The sequence below is a fragment of the Toxotes jaculatrix genome, chromosome 2 (assembly GCF_017976425.1).
Source record: "Toxotes jaculatrix isolate fToxJac2 chromosome 2, fToxJac2.pri, whole genome shotgun sequence".
NCBI lineage: Eukaryota > Metazoa > Chordata > Actinopteri > Toxotidae > Toxotes > Toxotes jaculatrix.
Window position 1 is genome coordinate 11,149,237 of NC_054395.1, and position 18,221 is coordinate 11,167,457.

An 18,221-nucleotide genomic window follows, 5' to 3' on the forward strand; every position below is an offset into this window, starting at 1 on the left:
ATGACTCCATCAGTGTGTGTGTGTGTCCCTTTCCCCTTCTGTGTTTTGATTTATTGTGCGTTGTTTCCCCCCCATTCTTCCTCATTTCAGATTATCATTGCATTATATCTAATATGACCAAATGTGATGACTGGTCCTTCTCTAAATGTAATTTGACTTATCTATGCTAATAGGGTAATCAGTTGTCCAGTCATCTCTGATGTACCTGGGATTTCATCCCCTCTGTGACTGGTTATTGCAGATTGTGGACGTCATATAAAAATGCTGCTTAATCTGTCTTTTCTTTAATGTCTAGATGATCATCTTTGACTGAACTGGAGCTGCTTTTGAGATAAATTCTGCCTTCAAACTGTGAAGGAATCCACATTTTATTTTGTTAAATCTAATTATTTTGCACACTGATGTTACAGTTATGCAGTTATAATATATTTTAACGATAAAGTGTTGCCCTTTACTTTCTCTCTATCTATCTGTACTTCAGTCAGGAACGTCTAACATTTCCCAGACTGCACTTTCAACAAACCCAACGGACCAGAAGTGAATTTGTTACACCCAGTAAATGAAGGGAATGAAGAACAAAAACACGGCTCTTGATTGCATTCTGGTCCATTTTTTGGGTATTGTTAATGTATTACTGTTACACAATTTATTGTTGTTAGACCGTATTTGATCTTTGGGGTTAGTATTAGGATATTAGGGTGTGGAGAGAGATGGGGCTACGCTTAAGGTTCCTATGAATGGCCTTGTGGTTAAAATATATTCATGTGGGTTTACAGGTTTACATATGAAACAGGATGTTGAGGGAATGAATGGGATTCGGTGGAACTTTTTAAAAATGATAGATAATGCAAAAGTAAATCCAGAAAACGGAAAACATATGTTTGCAAACTAACACCCACATACAACCCTCCAACCTGTGCTACTACTACTAGTGGTAGTTAGCTTAAGGACAAGGTCATTTTATTGTTATTATTGTGAATGAAAGATCCGTCAGGAAAAGGATTTTTAGACTTAACTGAAAGGGGGAAAATGATGACACCTGGATCTAAAATGCACATTTTGACGGTAGATGGTGGGGCGATGTACACCCAGGGACATGAGGTAAGGACACATGAAAAAGCATTTTTAGTTCCCCAACTTCACCAGGCCTCTCTGTCTCCTCCCTTTTCTCTCGCTGTCTTGCATCTCTCTTTTTTCCTCTCTCTCTATCTCAGTTACCAGGCAGTAACACACACGGCTGTGTTCTATCTGAGAGGCCGTTAATTAGCACTATTACCGCCTCTGCTGCCGTTACGAGACAGACAGAGAGACAATAAGGGAGGGGAGAAGGAAAAAACATTAAAACCATTAATCCCCGCCTGTAGATGAGGCAGACAGACAGACAGAGAATGAAAGGCTTGGATGCACAAATAAACCACTTGTCGAATTGAGAAGTAGAAATTGACCCCTTAGAATGCCATCGTTTGTAAAAAAACAAAAAAACAAAACACACTTATCAAAATGAATACTGACCACTTCAGAACAGCTACTACAACTGTCCAGTTACATGCAAGCAAACATGCCCTGGATTTCATTTATTTTGACTTGTCAGACTTGGTAGCTGTGCTGTCTAATGTTCCCACCATATTCATTTTTCTTCTGGTCCTCAATTTGTTCAGCTCGGCTTTCTGAGCACGAGTATTTGATGGCTGTTGGACGTCAGCATCGGTCTCCTTATAAAGTAAAACTGCAGAGCACAGCACAGTAGTTGTAAAGTTTAAAATCGAAGTAGTATGATACTGTTGCTGGACTGCACCACAGTTCACTTTGAATAAAGTCAAAGATCTGGACAAAGATTTGTTAAAAAAAGAAAAAAAAATTTTAAAGCAGCATTTATTGCTCCCTACCTGTGTGATAAGGCTCTGGAGTTCGGTCCTCTCCACTTCCCATGATGCCTTGGCCTTTGCGAACTGCTGGGTGAGCTCCTGGGAGCCTTGTCTCTCCTGTCGCAGCTCACCGCTCAGATCCTGCAGCGCCACCTTCAGGTCTGCCAAAGTGCTGCTCACAGCGCTCGACTGCAGGGATAAACAGGATGCATGTAAGAGTGCGTGTCTGTGTGTGTGTGCGTACCTGTGTGCGTGTGTGTGTCGCTCTCATTACCTTGATAGTTGGGCTGAGTGGCCGTTCATCTGCAGCAGATCTCTTGTCAGTTTGGTGGGCGGGGCTCGTCAGGTTCTCCTCCTCCAGCAGCAGGTAGAGATCCTTCAGGCTGTTCATCTGAAGAACCAATCAGAGAGCAGGACCACCAGTCAATCATTTACCTCTGCCTCCATCATAATGCAGTGTTATCCAGTATTATCCAGTATGCAGCGTTATCCAGTATTATCCAGCATGCAGCACACACTCCGGCAGCAATCTCATGGGACAGTTTAAGTTTTTTTCCACATATTTCACCAGTATAGACAGTCAACTATCAACTCTGATAGAAGAAAAGCATGACGGTGAGCCATTGTCCTTTCCATCCCCTCATACCTCCAAGATGTCTTTCCACTCTGTGTCCTTCTTGCAGCCCATCCTCCACTGTTTGAGGAAGCAGCGTAGTTTGAGGCTGAGTAGTAACAGGGCTTGTTTGAGGTGCTGAGACTCCTGGACAAGCAGAGTCCTCTCCTGGCCCCATAACTTCTGCTGTAGCCGAGCCTGGAGATCCAAACTCTGCAGCTGGAAGTCCCGACGGAGCAGAGCCTTCTGGTGTTCCTCCTGGAGCTGAGATGGGGGAAAAACAGTTTGAGACACAACAATCAGAGAGGGCTTAAGGCTGAAACTGTTTTATTTGGTGAATGTCTGTTTGCTTCTAATGCAAGGAAATCAGGCAGGCAGGAGCGATAGTGTGTGCCCTAGGAAATTTGTCTTACAATAAAACCATATGCTCAAAAATGCAAGAAACCGAAGAAATAAGTCACACTGACCTGTGCGAAATTGAGACTGGTTTCTTTCTGAGTCGGTCTGTCCTCCTCCTCCAGCTCCTCCTGAGCTCCTTGAGCAGACTCCCCTGCTTCGGACAGCTGAGCCTGGTGGTCACTGGACTGGGTGGGCTGGAGGAGAAGACAAAGGAGATGAAGAAATAATGTGTGTAAAGAAGGATAAGGAAGGAGGAGGGAGAGAATGAAAGAAAGTGGCAAGTGTGAGAAGCAAATAACATGGCAGTTCTGTGCTACAACACCCTTTAAATCACACCTCGGCTGCGGCACGCTACTGTATGTCCACACACACACACACACACACACAAACCTCATCTCATGCACTCTCCCATGCCTCATTTGGCTGCTGAGTGAGTGCGATCCATCGACCCACCACTGTTCCATTAATGTCCTCTTTCACTCTCCACTGGGTTCAGCCTCTGCCCTCCATCACCCTCCACCCTGCTGCTCACAGCCTCCACTGTCAGAAAAACTACTCTGACCTCTGTTCCAAAAATGACTGTGGAAAACAACATTAGAAACTGCAGCAACATGAGAGCAAATAATGCAACGTAATGCGTAAGAATAGGTTAATAGGTTAATTAACAGACTCATAAGTCTTTGATTTGCTTGAAGAAAATAGAAGTTAAGGTCACTGGTTGATGATCCTGATTTTAAATTTCCTGAAATGTGACAACAGTATTTTCACACACACTTACACTTAACTTATGAATAAGCCATACCCATTTAAAGGTAATAGTTATATTCTACTATGCTGTATTTTAGGAGGTCTATTTTTTTGTTGGCTTTAGAAGTTAGATAAGCTAGATAAGAAAATTGCAATCCACTCTCATGTCTGTGCAAGATCTATAGTGCTATAGCCAGGAGCTGTTCAGGTTAGCCTAGAAAGACTTGAAGCTAGCCTGGCATAAAATTATTCCAAACAGCATCACTAAAACTCACTTACTAAGAAATGGAAATGTTAAACTACATAGGTGTGGTTTCACAGGGAGTTAAATTGTAGAATGATTTCTTGGTGTCCATCTGCAGAGTGCAGTGAATCCCTGAAATCTCCACAACCTCACCATGACTCCAGAAAGTCACTTCATGCTAGGTGAAGATAACTGACTCCTGCCTCATGCTTCATAATTATAGATGGATATGATGGTGGAATCTTCTTATCCAACTCTCTACAACAAAAGTGAATAAGCATATTTCCTAAAATGCCTTGGAGTCAGGATGTGGTTAGCCGAGCTTAGAATAAATCCTGTAAGCAGGGGGGGTGCAGCTAGCCGGGCTCTGTTCAAAGCTAAGAAATATACCTACCAGCACCTTTAAAGCTGAATAAATACCACTTTTTATAATCTATTTTGTTTGATCTTTACACAAATGCAAATGTGAAAAAGACTGTTTGTGGTGGGTTATATAGATTAAGTGTCCCTTCATGAACGATGACTGGATGCACTGACTGTGTAGTTGTCGAGTTTTGCCGTCACATTGAAGTTGCAAGGTTCAGCAGGCGGATTTTGTTTCTTTAGAAAGAGTATTGGTTGAGATAAAATACATACTCCACGTCTGAATATAGAACAGTATAAGTGGCAGTATTATGTGGAATAGTGAGTGTATATAAACACTGTGTATATGTGTTGCTGTGTCACTGCTCTGCTCTATTCATCACTGCTATAAACACAACTCTCTATCTATAATATCTCACACTCACTTGTTATCTTTCTCTTTCATTCTATTTCAGTCCCCCTCGCCCATTCACCCTCTCAGTCTTGAATAAAGACGCAGACACACACAGCCCTGGTTGCCATGGAGACACGGCAGCAAAAGGTCAACCAAACAAAGGTCTCTTCTTCCTGTCAGTCCCACAGCTGACGGTGAAGTCACTGTTTATGTTTGTTTACAACACTGTGTTGCTGAGCATGAGTCCACCACCGCTGTACCACATCAGTAACTGTGTGCGCGGGCAAATGCGTGTATAAATGAGCCTTTAATTGACCTTTGCAGGGCTGCCTGTCGATGTGTGTTTGCTCAGGAAGAAGTGATGCGAGTATACACAGCAAGGTTGCACATTAGAAGCCTATTTTTAGCATAATTAGGGTTTGTATCAGTCTTGTGTACAGTAACATAAACACTCTCATTAAAAATGAAATTTTATTAGCTTTTTTTTTTTTTTTAAACATCTCAGGTCTTAAACTGCAGATGGTGTTTGTTCATTTGTCATGGAGATGACTCAGTTACCATCAAGATCCTCTTTGAAGGCAGGAGACAGGACTTACAGTCCTACGTATACGAGCTCTGACTCGTTATCACATGACTGAAGTTCTGTACTTAAGTCACATGACAACTGAGGAAACTCCGCCTCGTTAGATACACTCGTTAAGATATTAGTTAAGATATGTTTTTGTCAAACTTAATATTACTTGCTTTACCTATCCAAACTAGTTAAGTTGTGGATTTGACTGGATCTGGAACTGGATTTGATTGAATACATTTATGAACAGTATAATTTTGGAGCTTTTACAGTGAAAAGAGATGCTCACTGTGGCCAAACACAGCTCTGGTGAGAGCGGTGAGAGTGGACCACATGAGTGAAGTTGAGAAACAATAAACTGAAATACATTAAAAGACACACCCTATAGATGAGGGTGAACCACAGAGATGGGTAGTACTCGCCTGTCATCACTATGAAGGACCTTCACAGTTAAAAGTATTCATTTTATAAATTGTTAATACAGACATATCAGTTGGACAGGCTATAGACGGAGCAGACTGGACCTTTTGTTGACCTGAAGACATTATTAGACTGTGACCAGCCAAACTCATAGTGTTTGTGTGTCTCTGTGCACAACAGAGAATGAGAAGTGTGACATTAAAGCCTTGGCTTTGGGCTCATGTCAGGTTCTGGTTGAAAAATTCTGTTTGCCATCAGCGACTTACCAGTGCATCATCTGTCTCCTTCTCCTGCTGCTCCAGCTGGCTGGTTTGCACCTCGTTGCTGTCTGATTGGCTGTTCTCTTCAGTTTGAGCTTTCACCTCTGGCTCTGATTGGTCCCTATAATCAGGCTGCTGCATGCATGCATGGGCAAGTTAATGAAGAAAAAAAACAAACAAACAAACATACCAAAAAAAAAAAAAAAAGAAAAGAAAGAAATCATAGAGGAGAGACAGAGAGTCGGGGGAGGAGGAGAAGTTGTGGAACAAAAACAAAAAGGAAGAGATGATAGAAAACGAGACAAACAAACACAACAATAAGAAAAACAATACAACCATGATGGTGTCCATTCATGTGACAACAATCGGAAAAATGAAAAATAAAAACATAACAGAAATGATGTATGGCTCTCACAAGACAAAGAATAAGATGTAGAGGAAGAAGAGCTTGGTCAGAGAGGAGAAGGAGAGAGTGGAGAAAAGAAAGAAGAGGAGGATGGATGGTAGAATGAAGGGCTGGATGGGGAGGAGAGGAAAAGAAAGATGGGAAGAAAGGAGGGAGAGGAAGGAGGAGAGATAAGACGAACAGGAAGCCAAGAGAAGGAGTAAGGTGGTTAAGATGAAATGTCAGAGCAAAGGAGGGTGAGGAAGCAACAAGGAGGCGAGGAAGGATGAGTGCAAGTGAGATGAAAGGAGGGAGACAAGGGAGTAGAGTTGCAAAAGAGGAGGGAAACGGAATCAGAAGAAAGTGTAGAAGCAATGAGGGAGGTGGTGAGGATAAGGAGGTGTGGGGAGGCGGAGAAAGGTGGTGCCCGTGCAGAGGGAAGGAGGGAAGGAGGAAGGGCCGAAGGGAAGGAGAGAGAGGAGGGAAAGGGGAGGAGAGATCGGAGGGGTGTTGGGACTCAGAATTGGCCTCTAATGGAGTCTAAACATTGTAGTTTACTCAGTCAAAACTATATATAATTCCATTACAGCTTCCTCCAAACAGGCAAATTGGATTAGATCAAAATAGAAAATACAGATAGTATATGAAACATGTTTCTGTTGCTGTAGTGTAAAGGCAGTACACCAAACTGCAGAAATCTCCATCTTAAAAAGCAAATATAGTCTATTTAGTCCTGAAAGTATTTTTTCCCTCAATATAAGCTCATACAAAAAATAAAAAAGTGCTGGATTCACATCAGATTTTATGGGGGTTTTTTTTCTTTTTTGAAAAAACACATTCCTGACAGTCAAAGGCAAAGCAAAAATATACCATCTGTAGCACTGTAGAAATATAAGCCAGTCTCTGCTGATTCTAAAGTGCTTTTATAACTTTGTGGATCTTATATAGAATTTTAAATGGCGCATTATAAACAACAACATTATAAACTTATAAACTACAAGTAGATGCTCAGAGTAAATCAAAAATCACTGACAATCAGTTGTAACTCAGGAATTTCCCAGTGGTGGATTTCAAACAGAGAATGTGATAAATGAAATATGACTGGAAATCTGTTTAGACCAAGCTCACTGTCTCCTGTGCTGCTTTCAGTCTGTGTGGAAGAGTCGGTGCACACAGGTGACGGGTTTGAATATCTCAGACTATTTGCTTCTGCTTTCAGACTCCTGTTTCTGTCTTTTAAGGTGATTTTTAATTGGTTTTACAGCCTTGTGTTTCTCACATCACTCCTCCTTAACGATAGCTAAAATAGAAAGACAACACCAAACACTAGACTTAATCTTTTTTACTCTATCTTTTTCATTTAAAACCAAAGCAGTGTCAGACTATTGTATTGTTTTTTTATTTGCTAATCCACCTTACTAAATCTTAATGATAACTATATATTAATATAAATGTAATTTTAAATCAAAATAGTTGTGATCAGTATTGCTCAACCACACTAGATGGAAACTCAGGCTGTATGTTGAACTGGTTTTATGATCTTCTGATGAAAATACATATAAATAAATGGTGCTTTATGTGCTCTTAATAACCTCACTATGTCCATGCAACAAACAGGCTCCATTTGAGGCCTAAAGCAGCATCTAAACACCAGGTTAGGAGGCAATCCAACAGCATGCAAAGGACATGGATGACTCTGTGTGGAGAGGTTTACAGAGGCAGCTCAAATCTGACTTCATCTGAATCATCCAAACAAGGATAGAAAGGCAGGATTTATTTGTATAATTTTACATTTATGTTTGTTACTGAATTTCCTTTTGTTCATTCTCAACAGTCTCGGGTTAATCTAGAATACAAACAGCACGGATAAAAGAATTTCAAGGGCTTTCCGAAGATGTTATTTTTATATTATATTATATATATATTTATATATATATTATATAAGGTAGTCGATAGAGATGAAAAGCTGTTTTTTTTTTTTTTTTTGCTTCTTATTAACGAATCTGAATGAAACAATTAACATTTTAGCTCATCTGCTGAGCCAGAATGAAGCATTGGCCTGATCTAACATATCTCATTTCGCTTTGCCTTTTTTGATCTGACGTTTGTTTTTATTGTCTGTTACTGTCAGGGCGTGGTGGTGCGTCAGATTTGAGAGTGCTGTGTAAATCCACTCTCCACTGTGAGGAAAAAGTAAAGAAGCATGTTTAAATGGGGCCGGGAGTGTCAGTCAGCCAAACTAATGGTTAGGCACTGGACCAAACACAAATCTATAGAATAAGCAAAAGAAAGTAGTGAAAACAGAAAGTAAAGCTTAACAAAAGAAAAAGCTTTAAAAAAAAAAAAGACTGATGGTAAATGAAAGAGAAAGTGTGACAAGGAGTGAAGAAGAAGGGTGTGTTTTCTTTCCTTTTACCTTCTCCTCGGCAGTATTAAGTCCATCCTGGTCGTCTCCAGAGCAGATGAGGGAGGCGCAGGGTGAGGTTAGGGCAGATGCTCCTTCCACCCGAGGGTCCCTCCCTCCTGCTGGGGGTTTACCCATGCTGTCCACCTGCTCCACAAAGGCCTGCAGCTGGGTGTGTAGGGCCTGGAGCCTGCTGGTCAGAGCACCAACCAGAGGCCGGTCGGCCAGGTCAGACAGCTCTGAGATCTGGGGAACAAAGATAGAACAGTATTAATTGGATGCGCATCCCTTTTAAAGAAATAGCTCAAGTGCTTAGAGATCTCTTTGTGGTTGTTTTAAATGTCTAATTGTTGCATTTGGCTCTGGCTCATTTATGGTTCACAATGATTTAGTGTAATAAAACCTAGATTTATAAACAGGAAGAAACATGACTCATTCTGTGGATGGTTTTAGTGACCTCTCATCCTGCATCATCAAAACTGTTTGTTCTGGTGCAGCAAGGACAGTGAGTCATACTGCACTTTATTGCACCTGAGAGCTTTATTCATCTTCTCTTTATCTCATGCTAATGATGGGCAGTTAAAACCAAAAGGAGGAGACAGTACACTCTGCAGAGAAGAAGTCAGAGTCGATGCAAAATCACATGATCACACAACCCTCACGGTTCTCATAACAGCAGCTGCTGTGATTGTGTAGTCGTTAATAAAATGTAGCATTTTATCATCATACTGTTAATATCCATCACCAAACAAGAAATATATACTATTACCAACAGTTTCTGGCAAAGTCATTACTCAGCAGGGATGACTCTGCATCTCAACGGTGCAGTATTGTGTACATTACTCTAAGTTCATTCAATATCTAGACTGTGTCTGAAAAACATAAAAATGATTTTATATTGTCAGTCGAATGTTTTTCATTTATGCATTGTAATATACAACAAATATCACAGCAAAGGCCGACTTTCATTAGACAGTATAATGGAGGACCAGCACACCAAACTGAGGACGTGTACCTGGCTGTGAGGCTGAGGTTTCTCCAGGTCACACGGCTCCGCTGCTTCGTTGCTGCAGACCTTGTGATAGATGGATGGGGAGGAGGTGAGGCAGTTGGACTCGGGGGAGGTCAGGAGCTGTATCGCCGTTGAAACCAAGCGAGCCTGGTCCCTCATGGCGAGCAAGGCATCATGGTCCTTCTGCCCCAGGCACCCAGGGAGTGAAGTTGTTGCGTCAGCGTTGTCCTCGATCTTCTTTTTCCGTTCCTTGATCTCCAGGGCGTCGTTCTCACCCCCTACTGGTTCGTTGCGGTAGGGCGGGCTGATGGGAAAAAAAAAACAAAAAACAGAGCACCATGAGGACTGTAATGTGGTTGAAAGACATGGGTTCTTCTAATCTCTCATCAAGCTCCTGGATGTCTAGAGAAAAATCTCTTCTAAAAAAACAGGATGGACTGCCGTGCAATTTTATCTATGGTGCAGAGAGGATGAATCCTACTGACTTCGCTTTTCGCCTGCCTTTTCCTTTAGTGCCTCTATTTGGTGGACATTTGCATTTTTTGGTGAAATATGAAGAAGAACAAAGTTACTACAAAAAATAGTAGAGAACATCACTGTAAAACTACAATCTCGCCCAAAAACGTTGTAGGAGAAACTGAAAACTTAAAAATCTCATGCTACCTGGTGGGGAGGCACTCAGCTGAGTCTCCAGCCTCTGCATCTGTCTCCAGAGCCAGTCGTAGTGAGGAGGAGGAGGATGAGGAAGAAGGACCATGGTAAGAGGCCAGATCACAGCGCTGCAGGTTGGACAGGAGCACTCGGTTCTCGTACTGTAGCTTCTTCACTTTCCCGCTCAGTTCTCCAATCTGAAGCCTCGCCAGTCTGAGCTCCTCCTCCTGGGCAGGGGTGTCCGTGCTGATAAGCACCGCCCCTTCCTGTATGGAGTGCACCGGGCTGTCGTTGAGCAGGCCGTCCGTCAATGACGTTAACGAATTGGACGACAGCGTGGACGTCAGCGGTGGGAGCTCAGATTTATAGCGGTTGATCTCGTTCATCAGGAGTTTGTTCTGTTCCTCCATCTCGATCAGAGACCTCCTCAGCAGCTCCGCCTCCTCCTCCACAAACTGGAGATGTCTCTGGAGCTCCATGACGTTTTCGGATGAAGCCCCTCCTCCAAGTACCATGGCTCCTCCAGTGAGACCAAGACCCACCCCCAGACCACCACCACCAGTGAGTTCTTGAGGTCCATCTAGGGGAAAAAAGAGTTGGTAAGCCAACAGAGAAAGAAATATATTGTAATAAAGAACGTGAGGTAATCACATTTTTTGTCATACTAAATATTTTGATGAGAGCGATGAAGTGAGTTTAAAAACTACCTTGTGGTCCCTTCATGTCATCCATCTCGGCTCGGAGCCCCCTGTTCTCCACCTCCAGCTCCACGATGCGTCGACTCAGCAGGTTGGCCTCCTCCTCCACCAGCTTCAGGTGGACCCTGATCTCCGCTTCTCGGGTGTGAGGGGAGTCAGCAACCTGGGGAGAGGAGTCAAATAAAAGAGATATAAGGAGAAGAGAACCACTTCCTTACTCTTCTCACAGCTGTTTACTCCACTCATATTTAAAAAAATTTGCAGCTTTACCTGTCCTGGATATTTAAATGAATTAATGTAAGCGAGTGGAAATTCAATATTTCAACGCATTTTTTTCCCTATTGAAATGTTTGTTAATATTTAGTTTTCAGCACTAGTCAGTGAAACGGCAAAAAGAGAGTCTGATTTAATGAGCTTTGTTTTGGCTGTTTCTAAAACAACACAAATGCTCCTCTGTAGAGTTTTCCCAGGCATTTTTTTAAGTACCATTTGAGTTTTAAATGGGAACAAAGGGTGATTATACTTTACAAACCATGACCACTGTAACAGCTCAGTGGCACTGTGTTTTGCAGCTCTCAGGCAAACACTGAATTATAAAGAGCTGAATGCAAAGAAAGCTCTTCTGTGGTCTGCATTACACTTCTAACTCTTCATCATTCTCCCACCTCTACATGGTGAAGGAGTTTTGGATTCTCCGCACAGTGAGCTGTACTACCAGCTCCTGTTTCGTGGCCTTGTTCCCTAACCACTAATTTGCTCATTAATCTTTATCTGACAATGACAAAGTAAAATCTGACAAACTTCTTGTTCCTGTATAAAACAGCTCTACAGGGAATATCTAGGTCTTTCTGTCCTCCTCATGCTCTCCTCACCTCCTCCACGGTGAGGGAGGCGTCGACGTCTCCGTACAGCGACCTGTACTTGGCCAGCTCCTCCTTCATGGCCTCGCTGTCCTTCACCAGCTTGGTCAGCTTCTTGCACATCAGGGCTGATTCCTCTTTGGCAAAGTGGAGCTGACACTTCAGGTCTGAACTGTCCTCCTGCAGTGATGGGACAGAACGAGAAGAGAGCACTGAAGTGACACTGATACAAAAACTGCTGTATCACAGAGAGGCTGACGTACACACAGACGTGTTGAAATCTGGAACGACTGCTGAGATGATTAGTCAGTTAATCAACAACAATTTGAAAATATGATTTATTGTCTTGGGTAACTAATCAGTTTATTCTTCTTGTTTCTTGCAATGGACTATTAATTAGTTAATTAATTAACAATTAACTCATTAAAGTGAAATGAGAATGAAAAGAGTCATTTGGTGCTGCCCTAGTCCGATCTGGTACAGAGATATGACTGTTGAGAGGGAACTTGAATTAAACAGACACAAGAAGCTTCTGATGATGTGAGTTATACTGATTTCAGATTCAACAAGACGGCAATAAATATTTTCCTCTCTGAATGATACACACTCCCTCTGAGGCAATGAGTAATATTATCAGTAATATTATCAGTAATTTATAGGTAAAAAATATGATGTTACAAAATGTAGATGACATAACTGAATGTTTGAACAATGCCCCTTTTTTAACAATTACCCAAAACACAGACGCACCAGAGTACAATTAAACAGAAAAACACTAAGAGGCAAACACACACACGACTCTTCCTTCAACTTGGGTTAAGAAAAGATATGATGTGTCAAATGTGAACTGTCGCCCTACAGTTGAGATAAGAGACACACAAAGAGAGGAGGGCACTTCAATCAGTCTGTCCTGGGAAAGAGGTTATACAGAGATGGACAAAGGACCTGACAGGGACAGAAACACCCAGAAAGAAAAAGCTGCAGACAGAGGGATAAATGCAGGGGAAGAGTGCACACACACACGCTAAAACACACACATGCAGGACACACATCAAACTGACCAGTCAGATCACTTCATGCACAGAGTTGCTCAACTTGGAATCCGCAACCTTAAATTCGTCCAGACTGTTGACTGGACAACATTAGAGGTCAAACCACGAAGCATGTGATGGTTTTTTCACAGAATTATGTTCTGGTGTTCAGTAAAATTTGAGTATTTTTCAAACCACAGTGATGTTTTGACATTACAATACGGAATAAACTGCTTTTGGTCAGTTGAACACAAGCCACAACCCATTACAGTGCTGCAACTGAAGTGGGATGAATTGGCTTTTCATTCTATTTAAAACCTCCCTGAACTTAGAAAATAGAGACAAAGAGCTACTTGACAAACTTGTGGCTTTCAGTAACCAAATGGTGAGGTCAGAGTCATGTTGCGTTTGTTCCTCGTGAGGCTTTAACAAAAAAAAAAGGAAACAAAGGAAAGAGAAAAACTCCAGAGTTTCTGGGCAGAGTCTCTAATTTGTGGTTTGCCTCAGATGTCATCCATAATCTGAAATGAATATTTGCTAACTCGCTGGGATACAAACAGTTATGGGATAATGATAAAGGCTAAACAGTAACTAACAGTAGCACATGTAGAGGCAAATCAGAAAGCCAGTGAGGTGACTCAGTTACTGAGAGATATCTGTATCCTCTGTTTGCTATCGTTAGCTAACATTAGCAGCCATAAGCTACAGGTCATAAAAGATCAAGTAAGGCTGCTGCAGAAAAAATAACATGCGTATTAAGTTGAGCAAAGGTGAATGTTATTGCCACCAAATTCTTTCTAAACTTTTAATTTGCAAAATTAAGAGTGAGTTATTTCTTGTTTGAAAAGTTACATACTCTCAGTTAAACAAATGGCTCAGTTAATGGATGGACACAAGCACAACTCCAGATGATTGATAATGTTGCACTGCATCTGCAGGATGTGCAATATGTTTGCAACTGTTTGCTAACGCATTAGCCAAAATAACGTCAGTCATGTCTGACCTTATATCAGGGCTGTGTTTCTGTCAGCGTGTTGCTCAAGGTTATGCAAGTGTAGAAATTCAGACCTTTTTTCTTTTTTAAAGAAAAAGAAGACAAATTGTATTCATATATGCATATCTCTCCATAAAACACACCCCAAACTCAGCTGTAACTACTGCTGACCTGAGGTGACCCTGTGCACCCATTCCTCAGAAGCAGCTCTGTATTTATTTTACAGCCTGTGGAGCATTTCCAACCACATTACACGAGGCCAGGGCCAACGAATTTACAGCCATTTATGGTATGTGGTTGGAGAGGAAGACTAGGCTCGTGTTAGCAGACGGAGAGAGATGGTGGTGAGAGAGCTGCCCTCACTGCAAACAGCTTCTGTTGAGATGTTAGTCCTGTAGGTCTGTAATCCTTATCTCTATGTACACTGCTGCTCTCTGAAGATTATTCACTTCAAACTACTGTAGTATTCCTTTTTTTCAGAAGGGTTGTGTTGAATTTTTTTGGGGGGACTTGGGCAAATAAAGAAGGGAAGGAACATGTGGAAAAGCACAGAGGAGGCAGAGATGTTAAGTGTGATGTTGAGGCCCTGATCTTTAATCCAAACGTAAACAAAAACTCAGCATGCAAGAATTACAAGTAAATACAAACACCTGCAGGACAAGATGGAGGCCAGAAAAGAGGGAGAGATGAAGTGAGGATGAGAGGGAATACAGGAACTGCTGATCTATCTGCTTCAACCCGCACGCAGCTTGTTTGGACAGATAGAGTGCTCCCCAGAGGAAATGGGTCATCGACAACAGAGAGAAACAGACAGCACAGTCATGAGCTGTGAGGCAGAAACACGCCTGATGGATCAAACATGCAAGATTTCTAATATAACAATTGTGGTCAGTGGCCCGACCAACCTTTATATGTGTACTATGACTTCAGTTTGTGTTTGAGGCAGGATATAAAAGAATGAAACAGCTGAGTTGGTGAGAATCTGCAAAAAAGAGGTGATAATTAACAGTCTGTGTACTTCTACTTGTAATTAGAGAGTCACTCTACAGAAGCAGCAGGGTCGCTGTGGTGTTAACGGATATTCAATAATGTTTTTATCTCCCTGCCTGCCCCGTATAAATGACTATTTTCCACAAATAAAACAAGTAGATTTTTTTTTGTTGATCCATTCATTATTTAGACTATCCCTATCCCAATGAGGCTGTTCAAGGATGCTTTACCTTTAATTAACCCTTCCATATCAGGTCTGACCCCAGGCTTTTAAGGTTGCGCTAATTAATCCTCTGCTTAAAAACCCTCCTCTTGATCCAGATGTTTTAGCCAAATATAGACCTATCTCTAACCTCCCCCTGCAAACCAATTGTGTGATTATTTACAGAGGAATGGTATCTTCTCATGGCCTCAGACAATGGACTCATCTCTATACTTGTCCTGCCAGATCTTAGTGCTGCATTTGACACCACTGATCATAAGACTTTATTACACAGGCTGGAACATGTCACTGGGATTAAAGGAACCACGACAGGCTGGTTTTAGTCATATTTATAGGATAATTTCCAGTTAGTGTATGCTAACACTAAAGTTAGTTCTGTGCTAGGACCAATCCTTTTCACCCTATATATGCAATATGTATATGGGCAATATTATCAGGAAGCAACATATAAATATCCATTGATAAACCCAGCTGTATTTATGTCTGCAGATGAAACTAATCAGATATGTCTTAAAGACATAAAGGCCTGGATAACCTGTAATTTTTTTTTACTTTTTTCTGAACTTGGCTTATTGTTCTTGGCCCAAACCACCTCAGAAAAACATTATCTAATCATATATTACTTTGGACGCTTTACATCCAAGTTCTACTATAAGGAACCTTGGAGTCATTTTTGACCAGGACAAGTCCTTTACCTCACACATAAAACAAGTCTCTAAGACAGCCTTCTTCTACCAGCGCTACATTGTGAAAAACAGAAACACGCTGTCTCAAAAGGATGCTGAAAAACTAGTCCATGCATTTGTTACTTCTTGACTGGACTACTGTAATTTCTTGTTATCAGAATGTCCCAGTAACTCTGTGAAAAAGCTTCCAGTTGATCCAAAATGCTGCAGTGCAGCGTGAGTACTGACAGGAGCTAGAAAAATGAATCATATTTCTCCTGTGTTAGCTTCTCCTCATTGGCTTCCTGTAAAATCCAGACTAGAACTCAAAATCCCTCTCCCTACATACAAAGCTCTTAATGACCAAGCTCCATCACATCTCTAAGACCTAACAGTACCCTATTATCCCAACAGAACACTCCGTTCTCAATATGCAGGCTTTTACTTGTGGTTCCTAGAGTTTCTAAAAGTAGAATGGGAGGCAGAGACTTCACCTATCAGGCTCCTCTCCTGGGGATCCAGCTCCCAGTTTGGGTTCAGGAAGCAGACACCCTCTTTAAATTTAAGATTAGGTTTAAAACTTTGCTCTTTGATAGAGTTTACAGTCCGGGTTGGCTCAGGTGAGCCCTGAACAACACCTCAGTTGCACTGATCCTGTAGGCTGAGGCTGCTCGGGGAACTCCTGTGACTCACCAAGCACTTTATCTCTCTTCTCTCTCTCTCTCCCTCTCTCCCCATGCATTTATATCACACTGCTGCAGGTCCTCAACTTTGTATCTTCTCTCGCTTTTCCCCTCTGTCCTCTCTCTCCCTGTCCTCATTCTGCAGATATCTCTGACTCCAGAGCTGCAGGATCCAGATCTGCCAGTACTACTCAACACTTTACCACCTTATAAAGCAAATAAATGTTAAGAATCTAAATAACCTTTAAGCAACAAGGACAACAACAGAAATGAAAAAAAAAAAAAAAACACAGACAGAATAAATCAATCAGTTACACAGAGAATGCTTGGTATTGACTGTAATATTGATGTCAGTCGTTTTCTCTCTCTCCCTTCATCCCTTCTTTGTTTCATTCAATATCTTCCACCTTTTCAATCTCACCCATCTCTTCCAATTTTTATTCCCCTCTGCCTGCATCAGCTTTCAGTCCTCTCTCTCCCTTCTCTGCCTCTTTCCCCTCCTTTCTACCTCCTCCAATTCACTCACTTTTCCTCTGTCTTTTCCTTTAATTTCTTTTTATCTCTCTTCTCTACTCCAGTCCTTTTTCTCTCTCCAGCCATTTCTGTTTATTTTTATTGTTTTTTCTCCCCTCCTTTCCTCCATCATGTCCTGCAGGTGTTTCAACTCAACACACTCAGCTATTTGTTATTCGTGATATCGTTATGCAGCCTTCTATTCCTGTGTGGTGTTTGGTGTGTGTGTGTGTGTGTGTGTGTGTGTGTGTGTGTGTGTTTAAGCGTCTTTACAGTGTAGCTGCTGAAATAGCACTCTGTATTTCTTAGTGATTTGCTGGACTGTCTGGGGATAAACATAGCTGTGTGTGTGTGTGTGTGTTACCTGTGGACCGAGCTTCTTGTCAGGTTTGTTGTTGGGTCGTGCTCCTCTTTTCTTCTGGGAGTTCTGCAACAGAGACAAAGACAGAGTCTTATTAGTAAGACGTGACACTGTTTCAATAAGATGAACAATGAGCATGTGAAATATATTTTTAGATACATTTGAGATCTCAGTCTCAACTGCCAGCAGGTACACACACCTTTGACAAAAAAACAAAAACAAAAAACATGGGTGGCTTTTCACACTTATGACTGTCCAGCATGTGGCTGAACTCTCAAAACCTTTTCCAGGTTCAATTAAGGCAGTGTTGTAAGTTTTCAAGGCCTTGAAGGTGACACTTTTTTGGCTGGTGGCATTGACTTACAGGACTCCTGTCACCACCCTCAGGTTCTCAGACAGCACCTGAGACTCTACAAGTTAAGCAAAGTGTGTCCTAAGTATACTGAGCTTTTCATCCAGCTCTCAGGAAGAAAGCAAATTGGCCTGTTTCCCAAAATGTCAAACTTCTCCCATAAGGAAAAACTGTTTACATTTTGATCCAAAAAACGTGATAACTAGTGATATTGTGATCATGATCACAGCCCATAACTTTATAAAACCTGAATTTCCAGCTTCATCCTGGCAGCCAGTAACAGCTAGAATCACTAACACGCTCAAAATAACACACACAAAATTGATTAGTAATGTTAGTTTATCTCAAAACTTCAGTCACATTTTGTAGAAACACTGAAATGTCAGATGTACAGTAGCAGATTTAACGTTAAATCCACCACTGAAGTGAACCCCATTACATAAACATAAAATAAGGACAGAGCTACAATTACAACTACACAGAAACACACACAGACACCCACACACAGCGGGATATCATATGG

General features: G+C 41.6%; 1 protein-coding gene across 3 annotated transcripts in view; it reads right to left on the reverse strand.

The window, feature by feature from the left end:
• soga1 (suppressor of glucose, autophagy associated 1) overlaps positions 1-18,221 on the reverse strand; it is a 94,959-nt gene that overhangs the window by 14,096 nt on the left and 62,642 nt on the right. For all 3 annotated transcript variants that reach the window (XM_041066141.1, XM_041066132.1, XM_041066124.1), the window contains exons 5-15: positions 17,350-17,412; positions 11,899-12,066; positions 11,036-11,189; positions 10,341-10,908; positions 9,681-9,981; positions 8,678-8,911; positions 5,883-6,011; positions 2,946-3,071; positions 2,512-2,742; positions 2,140-2,256; positions 1,887-2,054 (exon numbers count right to left, since the gene is read on the reverse strand). In XM_041066141.1, the coding sequence (XP_040922075.1) occupies positions 1,887-2,054; positions 2,140-2,256; positions 2,512-2,742; positions 2,946-3,071; positions 5,883-6,011; positions 8,678-8,911; positions 9,681-9,981; positions 10,341-10,908; positions 11,036-11,189; positions 11,899-12,066; positions 17,350-17,412 (2,259 nt within the window). The remainder of the gene's footprint in view (positions 1-1,886; positions 2,055-2,139; positions 2,257-2,511; positions 2,743-2,945; positions 3,072-5,882; positions 6,012-8,677; positions 8,912-9,680; positions 9,982-10,340; positions 10,909-11,035; positions 11,190-11,898; positions 12,067-17,349; positions 17,413-18,221) is intronic.